This window comes from Anabrus simplex, chromosome 8 (genome assembly GCF_040414725.1).
Source record: "Anabrus simplex isolate iqAnaSimp1 chromosome 8, ASM4041472v1, whole genome shotgun sequence".
Classification (NCBI taxonomy): Eukaryota; Metazoa; Arthropoda; class Insecta; order Orthoptera; family Tettigoniidae; genus Anabrus; species Anabrus simplex.
The window spans coordinates 128,691,725-128,713,996 of record NC_090272.1 but is presented as its reverse complement, the minus strand read 5'-3'; the positions used below and the strand labels follow the sequence as shown (position 1 = coordinate 128,713,996).

At 39.0% G+C, this 22,272-nt stretch overlaps 1 protein-coding gene across 2 annotated transcripts in view; it reads right to left on the bottom strand.

The window, feature by feature from the left end:
- The window catches only part of Ac76E (adenylate cyclase type 2 Ac76E), a 1,381,264-nt gene that overhangs the window by 5,919 nt on the left and 1,353,073 nt on the right, over positions 1 to 22,272 (bottom strand). For both annotated transcript variants that reach the window (XM_068228989.1, XM_068228988.1), the window contains one exon: positions 10,031 to 10,155. In XM_068228989.1, the coding sequence (XP_068085090.1) occupies positions 10,031 to 10,155 (125 nt within the window). The remainder of the gene's footprint in view (positions 1 to 10,030; positions 10,156 to 22,272) is intronic.

Sequence of the window (22,272 nt, the reverse complement as noted above, 5' to 3'; positions counted from 1 at the left end):
ATAAATCTCCCACAGTGGTTACCCGAAGAATCACCACCACACGCCACATATCAGAGTACAACAACCAAACAATTCACACAAGAATAGGCCAAAAGCCTGTTACTAAATGAAGAGGTATGAAGCGTGTTTTTTTAAGTAAGGTCCGTTTTGTTGTAGACACTAGTAGTTTGCGTGCATATCGCAACGAGCACATACGTCATGTACTGGCATGCCTCAGGAACAACTGTGCTCAGTTTCAGCTCTGTAGCTAACCTGTACTGTTCTGTTCTGTGCTTTCAAAATGTTTAAGACTATCAACTCACCCGCCGCATGTGAGGTTCGGTCAGTGATATGTTTTTTGTCAGCAAGGAGCCTGTCTGCTGCAGAAATTCATCGACAGATTTGCGAAGTGTTACGGTGATACTATTATGAGTGAAAGCAAAGTGCGTAAGTGGGTACGACAATTCAAGGCCGTGACAACGTCCACGATGAGGACCGCTCCGGTCACCCTTCTTTGATTACAGACGATTAGGTGGCTTCAGTTGAAGCGAAGATTCGTGAGAACAGGCGCTTCACAATAAAAGGTCTCTCAAACAAATTTCCTGATGTGTCGATATCAGTGCTTTACAACATTGTTTCTGAACACCTAAAGTTTAGGAAACTGTGCTCCCGTTGGGTCCAGAAACTCCTAACAGAGGACCACAAAAACCAATGATTTGAGTGTGCGATGAAGTTCTTGACTCGTTATGACGAAGAAGGTGACAGATTCTTGAGTCAGATCGTAACTGAAGATGAAACATGGGTTTCGCATATCACGCCCGAATCGAAGCAACAGAGCATGGAATGGAGACACACACACTCGCCTGTAAAGGTGAAGGCCAAACAGACTCTGTCCCAGTGCAAAATCATGGCGTCGGTGTTTTGGAATAGGCATGGTGTTTTGTTGGTCGACTTCATGCAACAAGGAACCACTATCAATGCAGAAGCATACTGCCAAACCCTGAGAAAGCTACGCACAGCGATTCAAAACAAAAGACGCAGCATGCTGACAAAGGGAATTGTCCTTCTCCATGACAATGCAAGACATCACACTGCAGGTCAGACCTGCGATTTATTGGACAGTTTTGGCTGGGAAGGTTTAGACCACCCACCCTACAGTCCTGATCTTGCGCCGAGCGATTACCATCTGTTCCTCCACCTCGAACATCACCCGAGTGGCAACTATTACAATGATGACGACGACGCGAAAATGGCAGTGAACTCTTGGTTATCGGAGCAGGCGGCAAGTTTCTATGAAGAGGGTATTTTAAAATTGGTTACAAGGTATGATAAGTGTTTGAAAAAACTTGGCATCTATGTAAAAAAATAGAGTGAAGTATGTGAAAACCTACAACCTGTTTTCCAGTCTTTGACCGGGTCAGGGATGTAATGAATGAATCATATATAGGCTGTTATTACGATGGGGTCGCCACTCCCAAAGTGATTTATATTAATGAGTGATAGATGCTATGAAATGAGAATGGAGAGTGTTGCTGGAATGAAAGATGACAGGGAAAACCGGAGTACCCGGAGAAAAACCTCTCCCTCCTCCGCTTTGTCCAGCACAAATCTCACATGGAGTGACCGGGATTTGAACCACGGTATCCAGCGGTGAGAGGCCGACGCGCTGCTGTCTGAGCCACGGAGGCTAGAGTGAAGTATGTACATTCTGAAAAATAAATTTACTTTTTTGAAATAACCTTTCATTGTGTACTTATTTTCAAATGGACCTTACTTAAAAAAACACGCCTCATATAAGAGAACATAAATCACAAGAGTAAAACATTTGATCTTAAAAGATGTAGCATCCTTATAAAAGCAGGATGGTCAAAAATGGACAAAAAATGAATGACAAATGGTGAAGGCAACCAATCAAAGGATAAACAAACCAAAGAAGTAGGATACAGAAAAACACAGTACCGTACTTCAAAGGGATATACATAATTGAAAGCCGTTTAGCAGCGTAATCTGTTGAACAAATCATCTTTAAATCTCATGAAAATATGACAGCAACATAGAAATGCAATCATATTGTGCCTGGCTTCCATTTTAGTCATCGTAAGAGTTCATGAAAAATCAAGGAACAAAAAGGCCCAAGAAGGGCAAAGTAAAGAATCTACAAGACGAGATGGAAAATCAGCAGCATCTATTGACACAATCGAAAATAAGGCAGCATTTAGGTACTAATAACAAGTTACTGATGTGAGTTCACAAGTACTTGGAATAATTATGTAACAAAAATAGAAAAATAGAATGTTGTCCAGGAATTAGATTAAGGCAGATGTTAAGGAAAGTAGAAGGGAAGGAGGAGGGTAAGGAGAAGATGGTCATTTTTCACATTGGAACAAACAATGTTAGGCAAACAGGAATTTTGGTGTCAAAATTATTCAGGATGTGTGGGATCTGATTATGACAGCATGGAAGAAGTTTAAGAGAGTGGAGATTGCCATCAGTGTGATACTTAAAAGAGTGTAATTGGGGATTAAAATGAGACTGGATCTGACTCAGATAGCCTTCCCTTGAATTACAGGGGTATATATAACTTAGGAACTCTATTTAGAAGGATTACAGAGAAGTGCATTCAGAGGAACTGGGTGGTTAGGGACTGGTGATGTGAGTACAGGGAGCTGGAAGTCAAGCAAGCATGACATAAAGTTGTTGGTGATAAAACTCTAGAAGTATTGTGGCTCATTTATAATGATAATAGGCTATTTGTTTTTGGGATGTACAGATCCGGAAGGGGTTACGCTGATACAGAATTATTTGATAAGATAATCATGTGTAGTTGCATAATATTTGGGTCTGGAAGGCCTGCAGTGCAGTCAGGCCCAGGGATTATGGGAGTCCACAGACTTACCCCACAAAAATAAATAAAATGAAATAATAGGGCTTTGAGAAATAAAACTCTCTTTCGTTTTTTGTTAATTTCAAATTATTGTTGTTGTTTGTGTCTTCAGTCCATAGACTGATTTGATGCAGCTCTCCATGCAACCCTATCCTGTGCTAACCTTTTCATTTCTACGGAACTACTACGTCTACTCTAATCTGTTTGTTATATTCATACTTTGATCTACCCCTAGCATTCTTACAATCAATCAATACTGTTCTGCAATTAGGGCAGTCGTCCAGGTGGCAGATTCCCTATCTGTTGTTTTTCTAGCCTACACTTCCCTCAAAAATCAACTGTACAAGTTCTGGGTGTCCTAAGATGTGTCCTATCATTCTAACTCTTCTTCTTGTCTAATTTTACCAAATCGATTTCCTCTCACCAATTCGATTCAGTATCTCTTCATTCGTGATTTGATCTACCCATCTCACCTTCAGCATTCTTCTGTAACACCACATTTCAAAAGGTTCTATTTTCTTTCTTTGAGCTACTTATTGACCATGTTTCACTTCCATACAGTGCCACGCTCCATACGAAAGTCTTCAAAAACATCTTTCTAATTCTGATGCAAGTACGATAAACGGATATAACTTGAAAACAATATTCTCTCACTCATGGGTAACTAATACAAGTATCAAGCTTGAATTATTATTATTATTATTATTATTATTATTATTATTATTATTATTATTATTATTATTATTATTATTATTATTATTATTATTATGTATGGTTATGAAGTGATGTACATTTAGTATTAGTATTAATATTATTTATGTAGTCGAAATGCCTTTGCTGGTGGGATGTAGTGTTTACAGTGCACTATGTCTTCTGGTATGGGCTAGAATAAATTTGTTACTTTCATTGACCTGTCTCAGTCTCATCCTTGGCTTTGACAATATGAAATTGACTGAGGTATGAGCGATTCTAGTAATACCATTCCTTATGCAGACAGTCTCTGTTATGAACGGTGTGAAAATATCGCTCATAGGGTCAGTTCGTGCATGCATTTCAGTGGGCTTGGCATACTGATCTGTAATAGCAACTTCTAGCTCAGTGAGGAAAGCAACGGGACACTACCTCACTCCTCATTTCCCTAGTATGCCTCTTCAGTGACACCTAGGCTATCTATGACAGCTGTTGGTGGAGTGTAGAGGTACAAACCAGCCTTTGGGCTGAATACCCAACATACATACGTAATCAAAAGATCATATCGTGTGTGAGGTTATGTCATGAAACATGTAGTGTACATAGACATTTATATCAGTTCAATTAATGTAAGAACCTGTATACTATTCATTCTTACCTGTATATATAATTTGTAATCCATAATTGTGAAACACACTGTAACTTCAAGAATGGTAATAGGCACTAGAACAATGGAGAATGTTCTGTACATTATAATCTATGTATTAGGCACTTTAGAATTTTCAAGAAGGTTTTTTTTTTTTTTTGTAACATATCTTTCTGGAAGCGTGGCCAGGACATATATAAGGAGACGATGACGGTGACCAAGAGAGTTATTGGTTGACGAGTTATTGGTTGGAGAGTTATTGTTCAGTAGAGTTATGGTGTAGCAAGAATATTTATTTCATGTGACATGCAGTAGTTGCAGTCTCCATGTTGAAGTGACAGTCCGTTGTTTTTAAAATGGCGGCTTGTGATGCTAGTGTTTTGTTTGTGACAGCAGTGATTAAGGTTATGTGTGTGTTTAATTTGTAAATAGATGAGAATAATATAATTGTACCAACTGACAGCAGCTCGTGCGCATCTTCATGGATACTTTAATTCCTATATTAATGTTCGAAGTGAGCAAAACACGAATTCAGAATTATTTGATAAGATAATCAGCTTTGTGGGAAACAACATGGAAAGCAATATGATCGTAGTGGGGATCTTAATTTACCAAATGTCAATTGGGAAGGAGATGCAAACGACAGAAAGCATGACAAACAAATGGAAAATTAGCTAATATGGGAAGGACAGCTGATTCAGAAAGTGATGGAACAAACTAGAGGGAAAAATATCCCGGACGTGGTGCTGATAAAACTAGATGAGCTCTATAGAGAAACCAAAGTAATAGATGGTATTAGTGATCACAAAGCTGTTTTTGTCGTTGTTAAAAATAAATGTGATAGGAAGGAAGGTTTTAAAATTAGGACTATTAAGCAGTACTATATGGCTGATAAAGCAGGCATGAAGCAGTTAAAAAAAATTATGATCGGTGGAAAACAGTAAATAAAGATGTAAAGAGACTCTGGGATGGGTTTAAAGAAATTGTTGAGGAATATGAAAACAGGCTTGTACCTTTAAAGGTGGTAAGGAATGATAGAGACCCACCTTATTATAATAGAGAAATAAAGAGACTAAGAAGGAGGTGCAGATTGGAAAGAAATAGAATTTGAAATGGCTGCGGAAGTAAGGAGAAATTGAAGGAACTTACTAGGAAATTGAATCTAGCAAAGAAGGCGGCTAAGGGTAACATGGTGGCAAGCATAATTGGCAGTTATATAAATTTTAGTGAAAAATGGAAGGGTATGTATAGGTACTTTAAGGCAGAAACGGGTTCCAAGAAGGACATTCCAGGAATAATTAATGAACAAGGAGAGTGTGTATGTGAGGATCTTCAAAAGGCAGAAGTATTCAGTCAGCAGTGTGTAAAGATTGTTGGTTACAAGGAAAATGTCCAGATAAAGGAGATGACTAATGCTAAAGAAGTATTAAAATTTACATATGATAGCAATGATATTTACAATAAGATACAAAAGTTGAAAACTAGAAAAGCAGCTGGAATTGATAAGATTTCTGGGGATATACTAAAGACAATGGGATGGGTACAGTACCATATGTGAAGTACTTATTTGATTATTATTTGGTTGAAGAAGCTATACCAAAGGAATGGAGAGTTGCTATAGTAGCCCCTGTGTATAAAGGAAAGTGTGATAGACATAGAGCTGAAAATTACAGGCCATTAAGTTTGACATGTTGTGCATGTAAGCTTTGGGAAGGAATTCTTTCTGATTATATTAGACTTGTTTTCAAAATTAATAACTGGTTTGAAAGAAGGCAATTTGGTTTTAGGAAAGGTTATTCCACTGAAGCTCAACTTGTAGGATTCCAGCAAGATATAGCAGATATTTTGGATTCTGGAGGTCAAATGTACTGTATCGCCATTGACCGGTCTAAAGCATTTGACACGGTGGATCATGGGAGACTACTGGAAAAAATGAGTGCAATTGGACTAGATAAAAGAGTGACTGAAAGGGATGCTGTATTTCTAGAAATTAGATCTCAGAGAATTAGAGTAGACGAAGCTTTATCTGACCCAGTAATAATTAAGAGGGGAATTCCTCAAGGCAGTATTATTGGACCTTTATGTTTTCTTATATGTATAAATGATTTGATTTACCCTTACACAAAACAAACCAACAACACGCACATTTTCAACTGAGGAAAGGGCACGAAGATCGGAGCGTCTGAAGAAGTACTGGGAGGACCGCAAAGCCCGAACAATCCCTTCAAAGAGACCTGAACGACGGACTGACTAAAGTGATCCTATGTGGTCATAAAAGAAGAAGAAGAAGAAGAAGAAGAAAGGAGTGGAATCAGAGGTAAGGCTTTTTGCAGATGATGTTATTTTCTATAGAGTAATAAATAAGTTACAAGATTGTGAGCAACTGCAAAATGACCTCGATAATGTTGTGAGATGGACAGTAGGCAATGGTATGATGATAAACGGGGTTAAAAGTCAGGTTGTGAGTTTCACAAATAGGAAAAGTCCTCTGAGTTTTAATCACTGTGTTGATGGGGTGAAAGTTCCTTTTGGGGATCATTGTAAGTATCTGGGTGTAAATGTAAGGAAAGATCTTCATTGGTGTAATCACATAAATGGGACTGTAAATAAAGGATACAGACCTCTGCACATGGTTATGAGGGTGTTTAGGGGTTGTAGCAAGGATGTAAAGGAGAGGGCTTATAAGTCTCTGGTAAGACCCCAAATAGAGTATGGTTCCAGCGTATGGGATCCTCAACAGGATTACTTGATTTAAGAACAGGAAAAATCCAAAGAAAAGCAGCTCGATTTGTTCTGGGTGATTTCCTACAAAAGAGTAGCGTTACAAAAATGTTGCAAAGTTTGGGCTGGGAAGAACTGGGAGAAAGGAGATGAGCTGCTTGACTGAGTGGTATGTTCAGAGCTGTCAGCGGAGAAATGGTGTGGAATGACATTAGTAGATGAATAAGTTTGAATGGCATCTTTAAAAGTAGGAAAGATCACAATATGAAGATAAAGTTGGAATACAAGAGGACAAATTGGGGCTAATATTCATTTATAGGAAGGAGAGTTAGGGATTGGAATACCTTACCAAGGGAGATGTTCAATAAATTTCCAATTTGTTTGAAATCATTTAAGAAAAAGGTAGGAAAACAACAGATAGGGAATCTGCCACCTGGGCGACTGCCCTAAATGCAGATCAGTATTGACTGATTGATTGATTGATTGATTGATTGATTGATTGATTGATTGATTGATTGATTGATTGATTCTTAAGAAAGGCCTTCCTTGCCTGTGCTAGTCTGCATGTTATGTACTGCTTACTTCTGCCATCATTAGTCATTTTACTACACAAGTAACAATATTCTTCTACTTCCTTTAAGACTTCATTTCCTAATCGAATATTTCCTGCATCACCTGACCTTGTTCGACTGCACTTCATTACTTTTGTTTTGACTTTATTTATTTTCATCTTGCACTCCTTCAGCAAGATTCTGTCCATACCATTCAGAAATTTCTCCAGATCTTCTGCAGACTGAGACAGAATAATTATATCATTGGCAAATCCTCTCATTGGATTGTGATTCTGTTTCCAAATTCCTCTTTGATTTGTTTTATCACATGTTCTATATAAACACTGAAAAGGAGGGGGGGGGGGGAACAAACAGCAGCCTTGCCTTACTCCTTTCTGGATTGCTGCTTCTTTTTTTCAAAGCCCTCAGTTATTACCACTGCAGACTGATTTTTATAAAGCTCTTCTTTTATTTCTTCTTTTATCACTTTCAGCATCCCAAATAGCTTGGTCCAGTCAACGTTATCGAATGCCTTTTCTCGATCTGCAGATACGTACATGGACTTGTCCTTAATTTGATCCTCTAAGATCAGATGTAAAGTCAGGATTGCTTAAACATGTTCCTTCATTTCTTCTGAAGTCAAACTGATCTTCTTCCAACTCTGTTTCAACTTGTCTTTTCATTCTTCTGTAAATAATATATGTTAACATTTTCCAGGTGTGAGGTATGAAACTAATGGTGCAGTAGATTTCATACTTGTCAGACCTGCTTTCTTAGTAATCAGATGGCACTTCTCCTGTATCATATATTTTACACACTAAATGGAATAACCTTGCCGTGCTGGTTTCTCCTAAGGCAGTCATTAATTCTGAGGGTATATCATCAGTTCGAGGTATGCATTAACAAATTATATTATTTAACACCTGCTATATTTGTGGTCTGGGTTTCTTAATTGTTATTCGTTTTTACTATGTGGTAAAATCATGATTTGCCTAGTCATAACCAGAGCATTTAATCAAGATATCAGTATACTAGTTTATGATAAAGTTAAAGAAACTCATAATAACGCATGTTTAAAAGTCATTTTTCTTATAATTCTTATAATTTTGACTTGAGTTTGTTCAGACTACACCTGTTAACCAAAACAGTAATTTAATTAACAGAAAACATATGTCGCTCTTTGTTATTGTATCTGGAGTTATAACTATGACATACGTGTACTACGACCCGTGACATCAGGAGTAGGAGAAGCATTCCTGCCTTTAAGAGAGCATGCTGTGTAGAGACTCAGTACTTCCACTCATGCTTAATGTCGACATATGTCAACATGGAAATCTTCATAAAAAATGGTTCAGAAAATACTGAATCCATATTTTCATTGTTATTCTCATTGTAAGCGAGCACTTAACTAAAGGATATTGAGAATTTATTTAAAAATGCTAATTTGGTCAGATATAGGTTAAACCAAGATGTATAGTATACGCACCTTTTCTTGAGGCCTAGTTCCCATTCAGCACTATGGAGCTCAGGGCTCAAGAAAAGGTTCGCGTACTATACTTGTATAAATCATATCTTATTCCCATACTCACGTATGGCCTGGAAACCTGAATGTTGTGGACTACAGACCATAGTAAACTGCAAGCCTGTGAAATAAAATTTCTTAGGAATGCCGTGCATGAAATATGGCAAAATCATGTGAGAAATGAGTATATCAGATCATCCCTGGAAGAAATATTAAGGTCTGGAAGATTTAAATGGTTTGGGCATGTAAAGAGAATGCCAGGCAATTGAACACCACATGCATACATGGAACAGACGACAGAAGACCTGTTGAACGACCAAGGAAACAATGGCTGCACTAATTGAAGATAGACATAGAGAATGAGGAGTAGACTGGAGAGTGATCATGAAGAGAGAGACCTACATGGACAGACATTGCTGGCGAGAGCTTGTTCAATACCACCATACCTGGCAAGCTGAAAGATTTACATGATGATGATGATGATGATGATGATGATGATGATGATGATGATGATGATGATGATGATGATGATGATGATGGGTTAAATTGGATTGTTATAGGAACTGTGATCATTAATGACCTATGGTATATTAGGCAAGGGAAGACAAGGGGAGAGAGAGAGAGAGAGTGAGAAATGTTGAGGTCAGAAAAAAATAGTGGTAGACAAACTGAGTGATAGGATGGAGAAGAACAAAGTGAAATGGTTTGGTCATGTTATGAGGAGGATGGAGGATGGAAGGATACCAAAACAAGAGGCTAAGATAGAGGGAAAGAGGGCAAGAGGGAGGCCCAGAGCAAGATGGATAGACTATTTCAAGAACAGCATAATAAAAAGAAGACCGGAATGGAATACAATTACTGAAGAGGAGTGGTGGAAGGAGAGGCAATGGTGGAGAAATACCATCAACACCCTGATCTGGCAGGAGGTGGACAAGTAGAAATTAAAATGGTGATGATGTATTAGGCATCTACAGACTAAAAAGAACAATACTGTACATTATAATTTATTTTGTCAACCTGTATTATAAACTGCATACCTGTATTCGTCCCATAACACCACAACTGTCCATTCGTGAAGCAACATTTACTGTATTACCCCAGATGTCATACTGTGGCTTTTGTGCTCCAACTACTCCAGCAATTACTGGGCCATGATTCAGACCTAAAAACATTAGTTGGTTAAAAAAATATATCTTTATACACATACAAAATAGTAGTAATTTGTCAAACAGAAAAGGAAAGTAAGTAATAAGAAGTACTGTAAAAGTAAGTAATAATGATAAGCAGGACTCAATTTGAAGTGGAATGTGCCGGAGAGTTAAAAACATTTATTTAATCATACATTACTCTGTTGTTAAAGAGAGGGCCTGGCCTACTACTTGTTACACTTCACGTCAAAGAATCGTTCGCAGGTCATTAGGATCGATTATGATGTAAGTCTAGGGGAGTTCGTTGTGTGTTACTATTGAGTACTGCGAAATGTGGTTTCACTGTAACAGGTAGTAGCTGACAGGGCGGTAGTCTGATTCATAGTTTAAATACATATGTGATGTACTGCACAGCTGAATTTCTATTGGATCATATAAGCCAATCATTGGTCTGCCAAAGTGGATACAGAAGTGTGTCAAGTATGAAATCTTTAAATTTATAATTTAGATATTATATGTGATAAAACAAAACACAAATTTTAATGTTACAAAAGAAATGTTTTAATGAGATATTGAGCTAAAAAGATATTTGTTATATTTAATAAATTTGAAATATTATATTTATTATTCATTATCGTTCCGGCCATCTATGGACCACGTTTTACAGTCTTTACGTTATTTTTCACCAGTCCTGACTTCACATTCTGCCAGTACTTCTTCATCCTTGCACTGACTTCTTTCTTCTGTTCTTCTGTGTAGGTTCTCTTCTTCTTCTTCTTCTTCTTCTTCTTCTTCTTCTTCTTCTTCTTCTTCTGCACAAGTTCTTCCCCAGTCTCCTGGAAACCCTTGAACTCCTTCACTTTTTGTCTAAATTTGTTTCTGTCCAGTACTTCCTCTTTTTCTACACCTATCCTGGCCAGGTCGGTCCTTACTTCCCGAAACCATTTTGGTTCCGTCTTTCTTAGGCTGAAGAAGCTGAAAATCCTTTTTGTCAGTCGGTTGGTGTCCATTCTCTGTAGATGTCCATAAAATTGAAGCCTTCGCTTTTTCATCAATACGAGGACTTCCTCTGTCTTCTGGTATAGTTCTTTGTTGGGCCTAAGTCTCCTCTCCCCACCTTTCATTTTCGGGCCCAAGATCTTCCGGAGCATTTTCCTCTCTTTCTTTCTGATGTTCTCTAGATCTTCCTTTCCAATCATGTCCAATGTTTCTGCTGTGTATAAGCATTCAGGTCTGATGACTGTGTCCAGATGTCTTAATTTGGCTCCATATGACAAAGCTTTCTTGTTGTAGGTGTCTCTAGTGAGCTGATACGCTGTTTCCATTTTTCTCGCTCGTTCTATCAGAGCTAGCTTCTCTGATCCATTCTCTTGAACTATTTCTCCAAGATACTTGAAGCTGTTTACTCTTTTGACTTTCCCCTCTTTCAACTTTAACATTTGGGGAGCCTCTTTGATGTTGGTCATAAATTCAGTCTTACTGTATGATATTTGCAGTCCAGTCATTTCTGCTATGCTATGGAGTTGTTCTACGCTTTTCTTTGCTATTTCTATGTCACTGGCAAAGACTGCGATATCATCAGCATATGCCAGGTAGTCTATCCGTATAGCACCTGCCCCTCTTCCAATACGGAATGCTTCTTTGTCTGGGATTCCTTCTTTCCACTTCCTTATCACCTTTCCCAAGACACAGTTAAAGAGAACTGGTGAGAGACCATCCCCTTGTCTCACACCAGTCTTGACTTCAAAGGACTCCGATATTTCACCCATGAACTTGACCTTTGACTTGGTGTTGGTAAGTGTCTGTTTGATGATATTCCTTGTTTTACTGTCCACACCAAATTCTTCCAGTATTCCAAATAACGTCTCTCTATCTACCGAATCGTAGGCCTTCTTAAAATCCACGAAGACTACAACATATTTGCTTCGTCCCAGCATCTTGTACTTTATGATGTTCTTGAGATTAAAAATCTGCTCAGCGCATGATCTGCCTTTCCAGAATCCAGCTTGGTACTTGCCCAGTTCTTCATCGAGTCTTTCTTCAACCCTGGTTTGAAGGGCTTTAGACAGTATTTTATATGGGATCGAAAGCAGCGAAATTCCTCTATAATTATTGACATCCTTCTTGTTCCCTTTTTTGTGTAATGGATGTATTAAAGCAGTTAGCCAGTCTTCTGGAATTCTTTCCGTTTCCCAAATAATTTTAAATAAATGGGTCAATGATGAGATTAATTCTGCATTTCCCATTTTGAGCAGTTCTGCCACAATACCGTCTTCACCTGCTGCCTTGTTATTTTTTAGCTCCTGGATGATTTTGGATACCTCACGTTCGTCAGGTGGCTCTGAATCTGGCATTGTTACCTGCGGTCATTTAATTGCCAGTCTTTCTTGTGGACCGTCGCAATTCAGTAATCTTTTGAAATATCTGGCGAGAAATTCACAGTTTTCCTTATTGTTCATTCCTAGTTTACCCTCGTCATCCTCAAAACATAGACCAGGTGATTGATATCCTTTTAACTGTGACTTAAAGGTTTAATAGAAATTTCTGGTGTTATTTTTCTGGAAATCTTCTGAGGTCTTCTTCAGCTGATCTGTTTCATATTGTCTTTTCGCTTGCCTGAAAGTTTGTGCTGTCAATTTTCTTTGATCTCTGAAGGCAATCAAGTCACAGTTCCTTCTGGTGGAACTCCATTTCTTCCATGCCTCCATTCTGCGCAAGAGTGCATCTTCACATGTTTCATTCCACCATTCACGTTTCTTTCGTTTTGCCAAGAGAATGGTTTTACTTGCAGCATATTTAATATTGTCTTGAATGTCATCCCAGTTTACTGAATTAATGTTTTCCAGCTCTTTTTGGTATTGATGCTTTATTTCCTCACTAAGTTTTAATCTTCCCACATCGTATCTTGGTACTCTTTTCCCCTTTCATCTTTTCCTGACTGGGAGAAGTCTCATCTTTATTTTGGTTAAATAATGATCAGAATCAACTTGGGCACCTCGTAATACTTTCACGTTCATGATTTCTTTTGCGCTTGTTTAGAGATTGCCACATGGTCAATTTGGAATTCACCCAGAATCGGATTGGGAGAAATATTATAATAAATAAAGTATAATAAATAAAAAAGTAATATTTTATATATATGCATAGATCTCAAATTTAAACCAAATTGAAAAAGAATTGAAATAAAAAACTTATTAAAATAATATTTTTGTACGTTCCTGTAATATCATTTGCTTATAGGGATTTTATTAATGGACATGTGAAAGTGATATGTACACTGTATAACAAAAAAAAAAAGACACACCAGGAAGGAATTGTCTGATGGCAAAAAAAAATCGGTGGATGTTTGAAAAACAAACAATCAAAAGTGCAGAACAATCAAATGATTTATTGCAGAGTTAGAGCATTACAAAGTGAGGACGTCAATAAAGTGTTGGTCCACCCCTGGCCTGGATGCAAGCTGTCACTCGACGTGCCACAGACTGATAAAGCTGAATTTCTTGCCAAATGGTATCCAACTGTTGGGCTAAACCGGCAACATTCCAGGATGTTCGCAATCGCCTTCCCATGACGTCCCAAATGTGCTCTATGGGAGAGAGATCCGGCGACCGAGCTGGCTAAGGAAGGATAGGGCAAGCTTGAAGACAGTTCATAGGAATATGTGCCGTATGCGGCCAGGCATTACCCTGTTGGAAAGTAAGGCCTGGATGTCGCTGAAGGAACGGCAACACAACCGGCCGTAGAATGTCATCAACTTACCGCTGTGCTGTCAGTGTGCCAGGAATGACTACCAGAGGGGTCTGGCTATCAAAGGAGATGGCACCCCAGACCATTACCCCCTGTTGTGGAGCTGTGTACTGTTCAATAGTCAAGGCAGGATCTCCACGCTAGCCTGGACGTCTCCAAACACATCTGCGGTTGTTGTCAGGGCACTGTTGGAAACGGGACTCGTCACTAAAGACTGTACGTCCCCAGTCAGTGCAGTTCCACATTGCTCAAGCGCAGCACCACTGTAATCTGGCTTGATGGTGAACAGGAGTGAGTGGTAAGCGGCGTAACAGACAGCGCACAAATTCCTCTCGCTCAGGTGGGTGTTGATGGTGATGGTGGACACATGTGTCCGGGTCACACGCTGGATCATTGATAACGATGACTCTGGTACTGTGACAGCTGTTCTGACAATCGCTCTGTCTGCCTGTGCTGTTGTGGCCCTCGGTCGACCACTGTCGTCCTGACACTGATGCCTGCTGTTACAGACCCAAGCTTGCCAGCATCATCTGATTGCCGCATCACTTCGACCCAAATGTCCAGCGACTGCTCGATTCGACCAACCAGCTTCTTTCAATCTCATCGCACGACCTCTTTCAAACTCTGACATCTGCTCGTAATGAGCACGAATCCTTCGGCGTGGCATTCTTACAGCCGACGTTAAGATAGCGCAGTCGAATGCAACAGCTACTTTGAGCATACGCTTCAGAATCATGCCTTATATACACCTGGTGCATGCACAGTTCAGATGCGCGGAAGGGAGGTCCCGCTAATCATTCATTGGATACGAAACTTTAATCATTTGCATGTTCGGTCCGAATGTCTGCACACATAATTTCCTTACAATAGGACAACACCTTCCCGGTGTATCTTTTTTTTGTTATAGAGAGTATATTTACTACATATCCAATTGCTGAACCTTAAAAGAAAAAAATATTTCAAAATATATCTTTGAAATATTTTAATGTCCACTAAAAAGTAGTTTTTAGTACATTCTTAAAATATATTACCTTGTAAAAATATGTCACAAATATTTTTAGGTGGATATTAGTATATAACTTTATTTTTTTTTAATATTTCAAAATATTTTTGTCTGTTAGGGTCTGTACATGTTATGCTAAAATTATGAATACAAAATACTGCATTATTATTTATTTATAAAATAAATACATACATCATCATATAGACTGTGATGCCTTCCAGTGTTCAGTCTGAAAGCCTCTGTGTATTTACTAAATATGACCACAATCCTCTATTTGCAACTAGTGCTGTGGCTTCATTGATTTCTATACCTCTTATCTTTAATTCGTTAGAAACTCAGTCTAACCATCATCGTCTTGGTCTCCTTCTACTTCTCTTACCCTCCATAACAGAGTCTATTATTCTCCTAGGTAACCGATCCTCCTCCATTCACCTCACATGACCCCACCACCGAAGCCAGTTTATGTGTACAACTTCATCCATCGAGTTCATTCCTAACTTGGCCTTTATCTTCTCATTCCGAGTACCCTCCTGCCATTGTTCCCACCTGCTTGTACCAGCATTCATTCTCGCTAATTTCATGTCTGTTACGTCTAACTTATGAATAAGATATCCTGAGTCCACCCAGCTTTCGCTCCTGTAAAGTAAAGTTGGTCAGAAAACAGACCGATGTAAGGATAGTTTCGTCCGGAAGCTGACTTCCTTCTTACAGAATACTGTTGATCGCAACTGCGAGCTCACTGCATTAGCTTTACGACACCTTGATTCAATCTCACTTATACCATCCTGGGAAAACACACATCAAAAATTAAATTATCTATCTGTTGCAGCTTTGTATCACCAATCTGCCATTCGATTCTGTTGAATTTCTTACCTAATGACATCAATTTAGTCTTGGAAAGGCTGATTTTCATACCATACTCATTGACTCATTGCACCTATTTTCAAGTTCCAAGATATTAGACTGCAGGCTTTCGGCACAATCTGTCGTTAAGACCAAGTTGTTAGTTTACTATGTTTACACCTAACTGAATCTCTCCCTGCCACCTTATACCTTTCAGCAGATGATCTATGTAAACTACAAAACAACAAAGGTGAAAGATTACAGCCTTGTCTAACCATTGTAAGTACCCTGAACCAAGAACTAATTCTGCCATCAATTCTCACTGCAGCCCAATTGTCAGTACAAATTCCTTTGATCAATTTTAATAATCTACCCTTAATCCCATAGTCCCCCAGTATGGCGAACATCTTTTCCCTCAGTACCCTGTCGTATACTTTCTCTAGATCTATGAAACATAAAGACAGCGGTCTATTCCTCTTGTACCATTTTTCAATTACCTGGCGCATACTGAAAATCTGATCCTGTCAGCCCCTCTGTGGTCTGAAACCACACTGGTTTTCATCCAACTTCCTTTCAACCACTGATCACACCCTCCCTTCCAAGATGCCATTGAATTCTTTGCCTGGTATACTAATTAATGAGATACCTCGATAGTTGTTGCAATCCTTCCTGTTCCCTTGCTTATAGATAGGTGCAATTACTGCTTTTGTCCAATCTGAAGGTACCTTACCAACACTCCATGCTAATCTTATTACTCTATGAAGCCATTTCATCCTGCCTTCCCACTATACTGCAACATATCGGGTCTAATTTCATCTATTCCTGAGAATGGAGTTTATTTGCCATCCTTTCCACTTCAACAAGCATAATTTTACCAACTTCATTATCCTCCTCCCCATGAGCTCGGTTGTTCACGTCACCACCAGGAAGATTTCCTTTTACATTGAGAAGATGTTCAAAATATTCCCTCCACCTGTCCAGTGATTCCCTGGGATCTAGTATAAGTTCACCTGAACATTTCCTGTTTCCCTCCCTTCCCAAGATTCTTTATTACTGTCCAGAAAGGTTTCCCTGCTGCTTCACCTAGTCTTCCCAGGTTATTACTGAAATCTTCTCACGGCTCCTTTTTGGATTCAACAACTATTTGTTTTGCTGTGTTTCTGTCATCTATGTACAATTCTCTGCATCAGCCCTTGTTTGGATCCATTTCTGATAAGCCTTCCTTTTATGTTTACAAGCTGCTCTCACTTCATCATTCCACCAAGATGTTCGCTATTTCCCATCTTTACACACAGTTGTTCCTAGGCATTCCCTTGCTGTTTTTATTACAGCATCCCTGTATGCCACCCGATCTCTTTCTATATGCTGAACCTGCTTACTGTCCACTGTTTGGAAATTCTCACTAATCATATCATGTACCTTTTGTCTAATTTTCTTGTCCTGGAGAATTTCTACCCTTATTCGTTTGCAGACAGATTTCGCTTTCTCTATCCTAGGCCTAGCGATACTTAGATCACTACAGATCAGATAGTGGTCTGTATCATCAAAAAATCCCAAAAAAACCTGTACATCCCTAATAGATTTCCTGAATTCAAAGTCAGTTGAAATATAGTCTATTATGGATCTGGTACCCCTACCCTCCCATGAGTAGCGGTGAATAGCCTTATGCTTGAAGAATTTATTCATAACTGCTAAGCCCATACTAGCACAGAAGTCCAGCAAATGCTTCACATTCCTATTAGCTTCCATTTCTTCCCCACATTTACCAAACATCCTTTCATATCCTTCAGTTCTATTTCCAACTCTTGCATTGAAATCGCCCATTAGCACTATCCTATCCTTGCTGTTGACCCTGACTATGATGTCACTCAATGCTTCATAAAACTTGTCAATTTCTTCCTCATTTGCACCCTCACATGGTGAATACACTGAGACAATTCTCGTCCTAATTCCTACAACTACCAAATCTACCCACATCATTCGCTCATTTACGTGCCTAACAGAAACTGTGTTGCGTGCAATAGTATTCCTGATGAACAGCCCTACCCCATGCTCTGCCCTTTCCTTTTTAACACCCGTCAAGTACACTTTATAATCTCCTAACTTTTCCACATTATCTCCCCTTACCCGAATAATACTTACTTCTAGCATGTCCAGATACATCCTCTTTGCTGACTCAGCCAGTTTTACTTTCTTTCTTCCATAAGTCTATTGATAGCTTCCCATCAAATTCCATTTCGTTTGCTAAGTTGTTTCCAATGAGTCCACTGGCTGTCAAATAGGAGTGGGACTCCATTACTCCCATAGGTCCAAGGCTTGCTTAAAATGTTCTGACCGAGCTTGATAGCTGCAGAGATGAGTTATTTATAAGTTTCAACCTATTAAGTACTAATTATATGTTGTATAGATGTTATTTACAACATTTAATTTAACATGGGACCAGTTTAGACATTTAAATGTCGAAATTAAATGTTGTAAATAACATCTATACAACTCATAATTAGTATTGAATAGGTTGAACCTTATAAATAACTCATTTCTCTGATCTCAGTTCAATACGGAAACAACAATGAAGTGTATATCTCGATAGCTGCAGTCGCGAAAGTATGTTAAGTATCCAGGAATACCAATATAAAATGTCTGTTATTGGACATTATAAATTTTCCAGTTAACTCATTCCTGGTTGCCAGCGTTTTGCCCAAGTGTGCTAAGTTAGGCTCATCACTTGGTAAATAGCACACCTACCAAGACCCATGGCTAGTGCATACCGTGGAGGCCACTGTGTAGGCTAATTGTAGCCACCGGCCATGCCAATGCACTATGAGAGACTTTGTCTCATTACGAAAAATTGATGCCTGACTGGCCATCAGATGATATAGATGTTGATTCCCATAGGGAACTTGAAATATTTGTCCCAAATGAGTAAATTTATAATAGCAATATGTTATTGGACATTATAAATTTTCCAGGTAACTCATTCCTGGTTGCCAGCGTTTCGCCTGAGTGTGCTAAGTTGGGCTCATCAGTTGGTAAATAACACACCTACCAAGATGCATGGCTAGTGTATACCGTGGAGGCCATCGCGTAGGCTATTTGTAGCCACCGGCAGTGTTGGTAATGAGACAAAGTCTCTCGTAGTGCATTGGCATTGGCAAGTTTCTTACAGTGCACAAGGATATACTTGACAATCTTCAAGATATGTTATTTACAGTCATTTAGCCCTATTTTGGGCTTATCTTCTGCTCAACAGTCTTTCACTTTCTTTTACAGGAACATAAACAGGAGGCCTTAATGTAAAAAGAAGAAGGTTGAGCATGATTGGCCATGAACAAAAGGGTAGGAGGCAATACACTTGCACTCCCTCTAGAAGTTTCTAAAACCCTAAGTGGAATTATGGCCCAATGACACAGAGGCTAAGCCTATTCAACATTGGGGTGACTAAATGAAAAACATTAAATTCCAAGAGAGTGCTTTTAGATGATTATAAACTTTAATCACCCCATACCAAGTTGAATGGGAATCAACAGAGGGAAATCACTCTTTGTTCCCTTACATTATATGTTTCCAAGCAGGAATTTGAACAGAGTCCTTAAACTTGCCAAAAATCTGTATTTAAACCATGAGATTAGAACTTTACATAAATAAAAGAAGTTTGAAACCTTCCCCTCAAGCTATCTGCTGGAGCTATCACATGTTTAAAAAATTCTGTCATTACCTTGAGTTGCTGGGCCTTCCAAATGCCGACCTAGGCCCCTGCTTCCTTAGTACACAATCAACTGGAGTGATGAAGATGATGACACAGTTAGTGCCCAGCTTTTATAGCGTTTTGAGGGGAAGTTTCCAGAACTCTTTATAGATAGGCTGAATGCCTGTACACACTCCCAATTTTAATTGGCTAGAGAAAATATTTCCAAAATGTTTGATTGGTTGCTAGATACAGAAGTTGGAGGGGGCAGAAGTGTTGACTACCTTGACACAAGAACAAAACAATCTTCAAAAACTAAGGTTAGGTAACAGTGAAAATCAACTTTCTCTTAAGAATTAATTGTCCTTAATCTCGCCAGAAGGGGCACTTTTAGGCCGATGTTAGAGACATCTAACATTGCAACCCTAAGTATATTGCTTTAGTTCAAGTTCAATTACATAGGAGGCCTTATACAAGGCACGCAGTGTAACTGGTTGGAGAAGGTGTTACCACCAGTATTATTATTACAAAGGTAAACCCATAAACAAGGTCTCCCATTTTTTTAATAAATACATAGACCTGTTTATTTCTACAGTGATTTACATCATTTTACAGCTTGTACATTTAGCTATTTTTCTAGATAATCACCATTTCAGTTGATGCATTTTTGTAGACGCTGTGACAGATTTTGTATGTCCGTATCATACTAGCTCGCCGCCATGCTGTTCAGGAAGTTGTAAACCTCATCTTTCACCTCGTCGGTGCTGAATCACTTTCCAGCCAAATGTTCTTTCAACTTAGGGAACAAGTGATAGTCACTGGGCACCAAGTCAGGACTATAGGGTGGGTGGGTGATGATGTTCCACTGAAACTTTTGCAGGAGAACAACGGTTTGCCGGGCGATGTGCGGGCGAATATTGTCCTGGAGAATGTTTACACCCTTGCTCAACATTCCTCTTCTCTGGTTCTGAATTGCCTGTCTGAGTTTCTTCAGGGTCTCAAAGTACCTGTCAGCATTAATTGTGGACCCAGCGGGCATAAAGTCGATCAACAATACCTCTTTTTGATCCCAAAACACAGTTGTCATGATTTTACTGGCAGACTGTGTTTGCTTGAATTTCCGCGACTTTGGCGAAAAGGGATGCCACCACTGGCGTGATTGTTGTTTAGTCTCAGGTGTAAAGTGGAACACCCAGGTTTCGTCACCCGTGACAATTGTGTCCAAAAGGTCATCCTGTTCAGCTGCAAAGCGTTGAAGAAATGCGCAGGAAGAATCAACTTGTTGCTGCATGTGCTCTTCAGCCAGCATGCGTGGCACCCATCTTGCGCACATCTTCTGGTATTTTAAATTTTCCGTTAAAATTCTGTGAGTGGTGCTTTGGGAAATCTCAGTGCAGAGATCATCCAGCGTGATCCACCGATCTTCACGCATGATTTGCTCAACCTTCATGACTGTCTCGATGGAAATTGACGGTCACCCACTCCTTTGTTCGTTGTAAATTTCAGTCCGACTGGCTGCAAACTCTCTACACCACTTACGAACATTTTTGACATCCATGCACGACTCACCATACATTTCCAAAAATTGGCGATGGATTTCAATCGGATCAGTACCTTTGGCATTTGAAAACCTAACAACTGCGCGCACTTCGCTCTTGGCGGTAACATCCAACTGGAGCTCCATTCTCAATGGCTGCCAAGCCAAGACTGAGTGCCTCGGTGCGGCATGTACATGGTTATATGCGAGCACTGAAAACACTCTTCACAGTATTGTGACCAACAACCACACGAACAGAGTTCTGTATTTATAAAAATATAGGAGACCTTATTTTTGAGATCACCCTTGTATTATTATTATTATTATTATTATTATTATTATTATTATTATTATTATTATTATTATTATTATTATTATTATTATTATTATTATTTTTTTTTTTTTTGCTAGGGGCTTTACTTCGCACCGACACAGATAGGTCTTATGGTGACGATGGGATAGGAAAGGGCTAGGAATTGGAAGGAAGCGGCTGTGGCCTTAATTAAGGTACAGCCCCAGCATTTGCCTGGTGTGAAAATGGGAAACCACGGAAAACCATTTTCAGGGCTGCCGATAGTGGGATTTGAACCTACTATCTCCCGGATGCAAGCTTACAGCCGCGCGCCTCTACGCGCACGACCAACTCGCCCAGTATTATTATTATTATTATTATTATTATTATTATTATTATTATTATTATTATTATTATTATTATTATTATTCACAACGTTATGCTCATCTGTGGAGTGCATATAATTTATTTAGCTGATGTTGATTGTTTTTCCTGTCCCAAAATCTCTTCATATGGGCACTGAACATTTTTCTCCATTCTTCAGTCCATGATTTATTAGTCCTAGTATTTATTTTCTCAGCAGTTGACTGCTTTTTGAACTGGAGTTGATCTTGAATAATTTCCTGTGGGATGCCAATTTCCTGAAGGTCATTTTCTATTATACTAAGCCACTTGTTCTTGACTTTCATTGAGAGAGCAAGGTTGAGAATCCTTTTGGTGAGCCTGTCATTGTTAATTCTGAGCATCGGGCCAAAGAACCTAAATAGCCTTTTCCTGCTGGTGGTGATGGATGATCTTTTCAGAATGCTGATAAAGCTCCTGAAACTTCTGTTTCATCCAGATTCCCTCTGAGTATACTGGACCAAAGATTTTCCTCTCCTGTATCTCTACATCTTTAATAAGATGTCTGAGGCATGTAGTGCTTCAGGTTTGATAACTAAGTTGTAATGGCTTAATTTTGCATTCCTTGATATTGATTATTTTGTTATCTGTTCCAGGTGAGAGTATAGGCCTTCTGTAATTT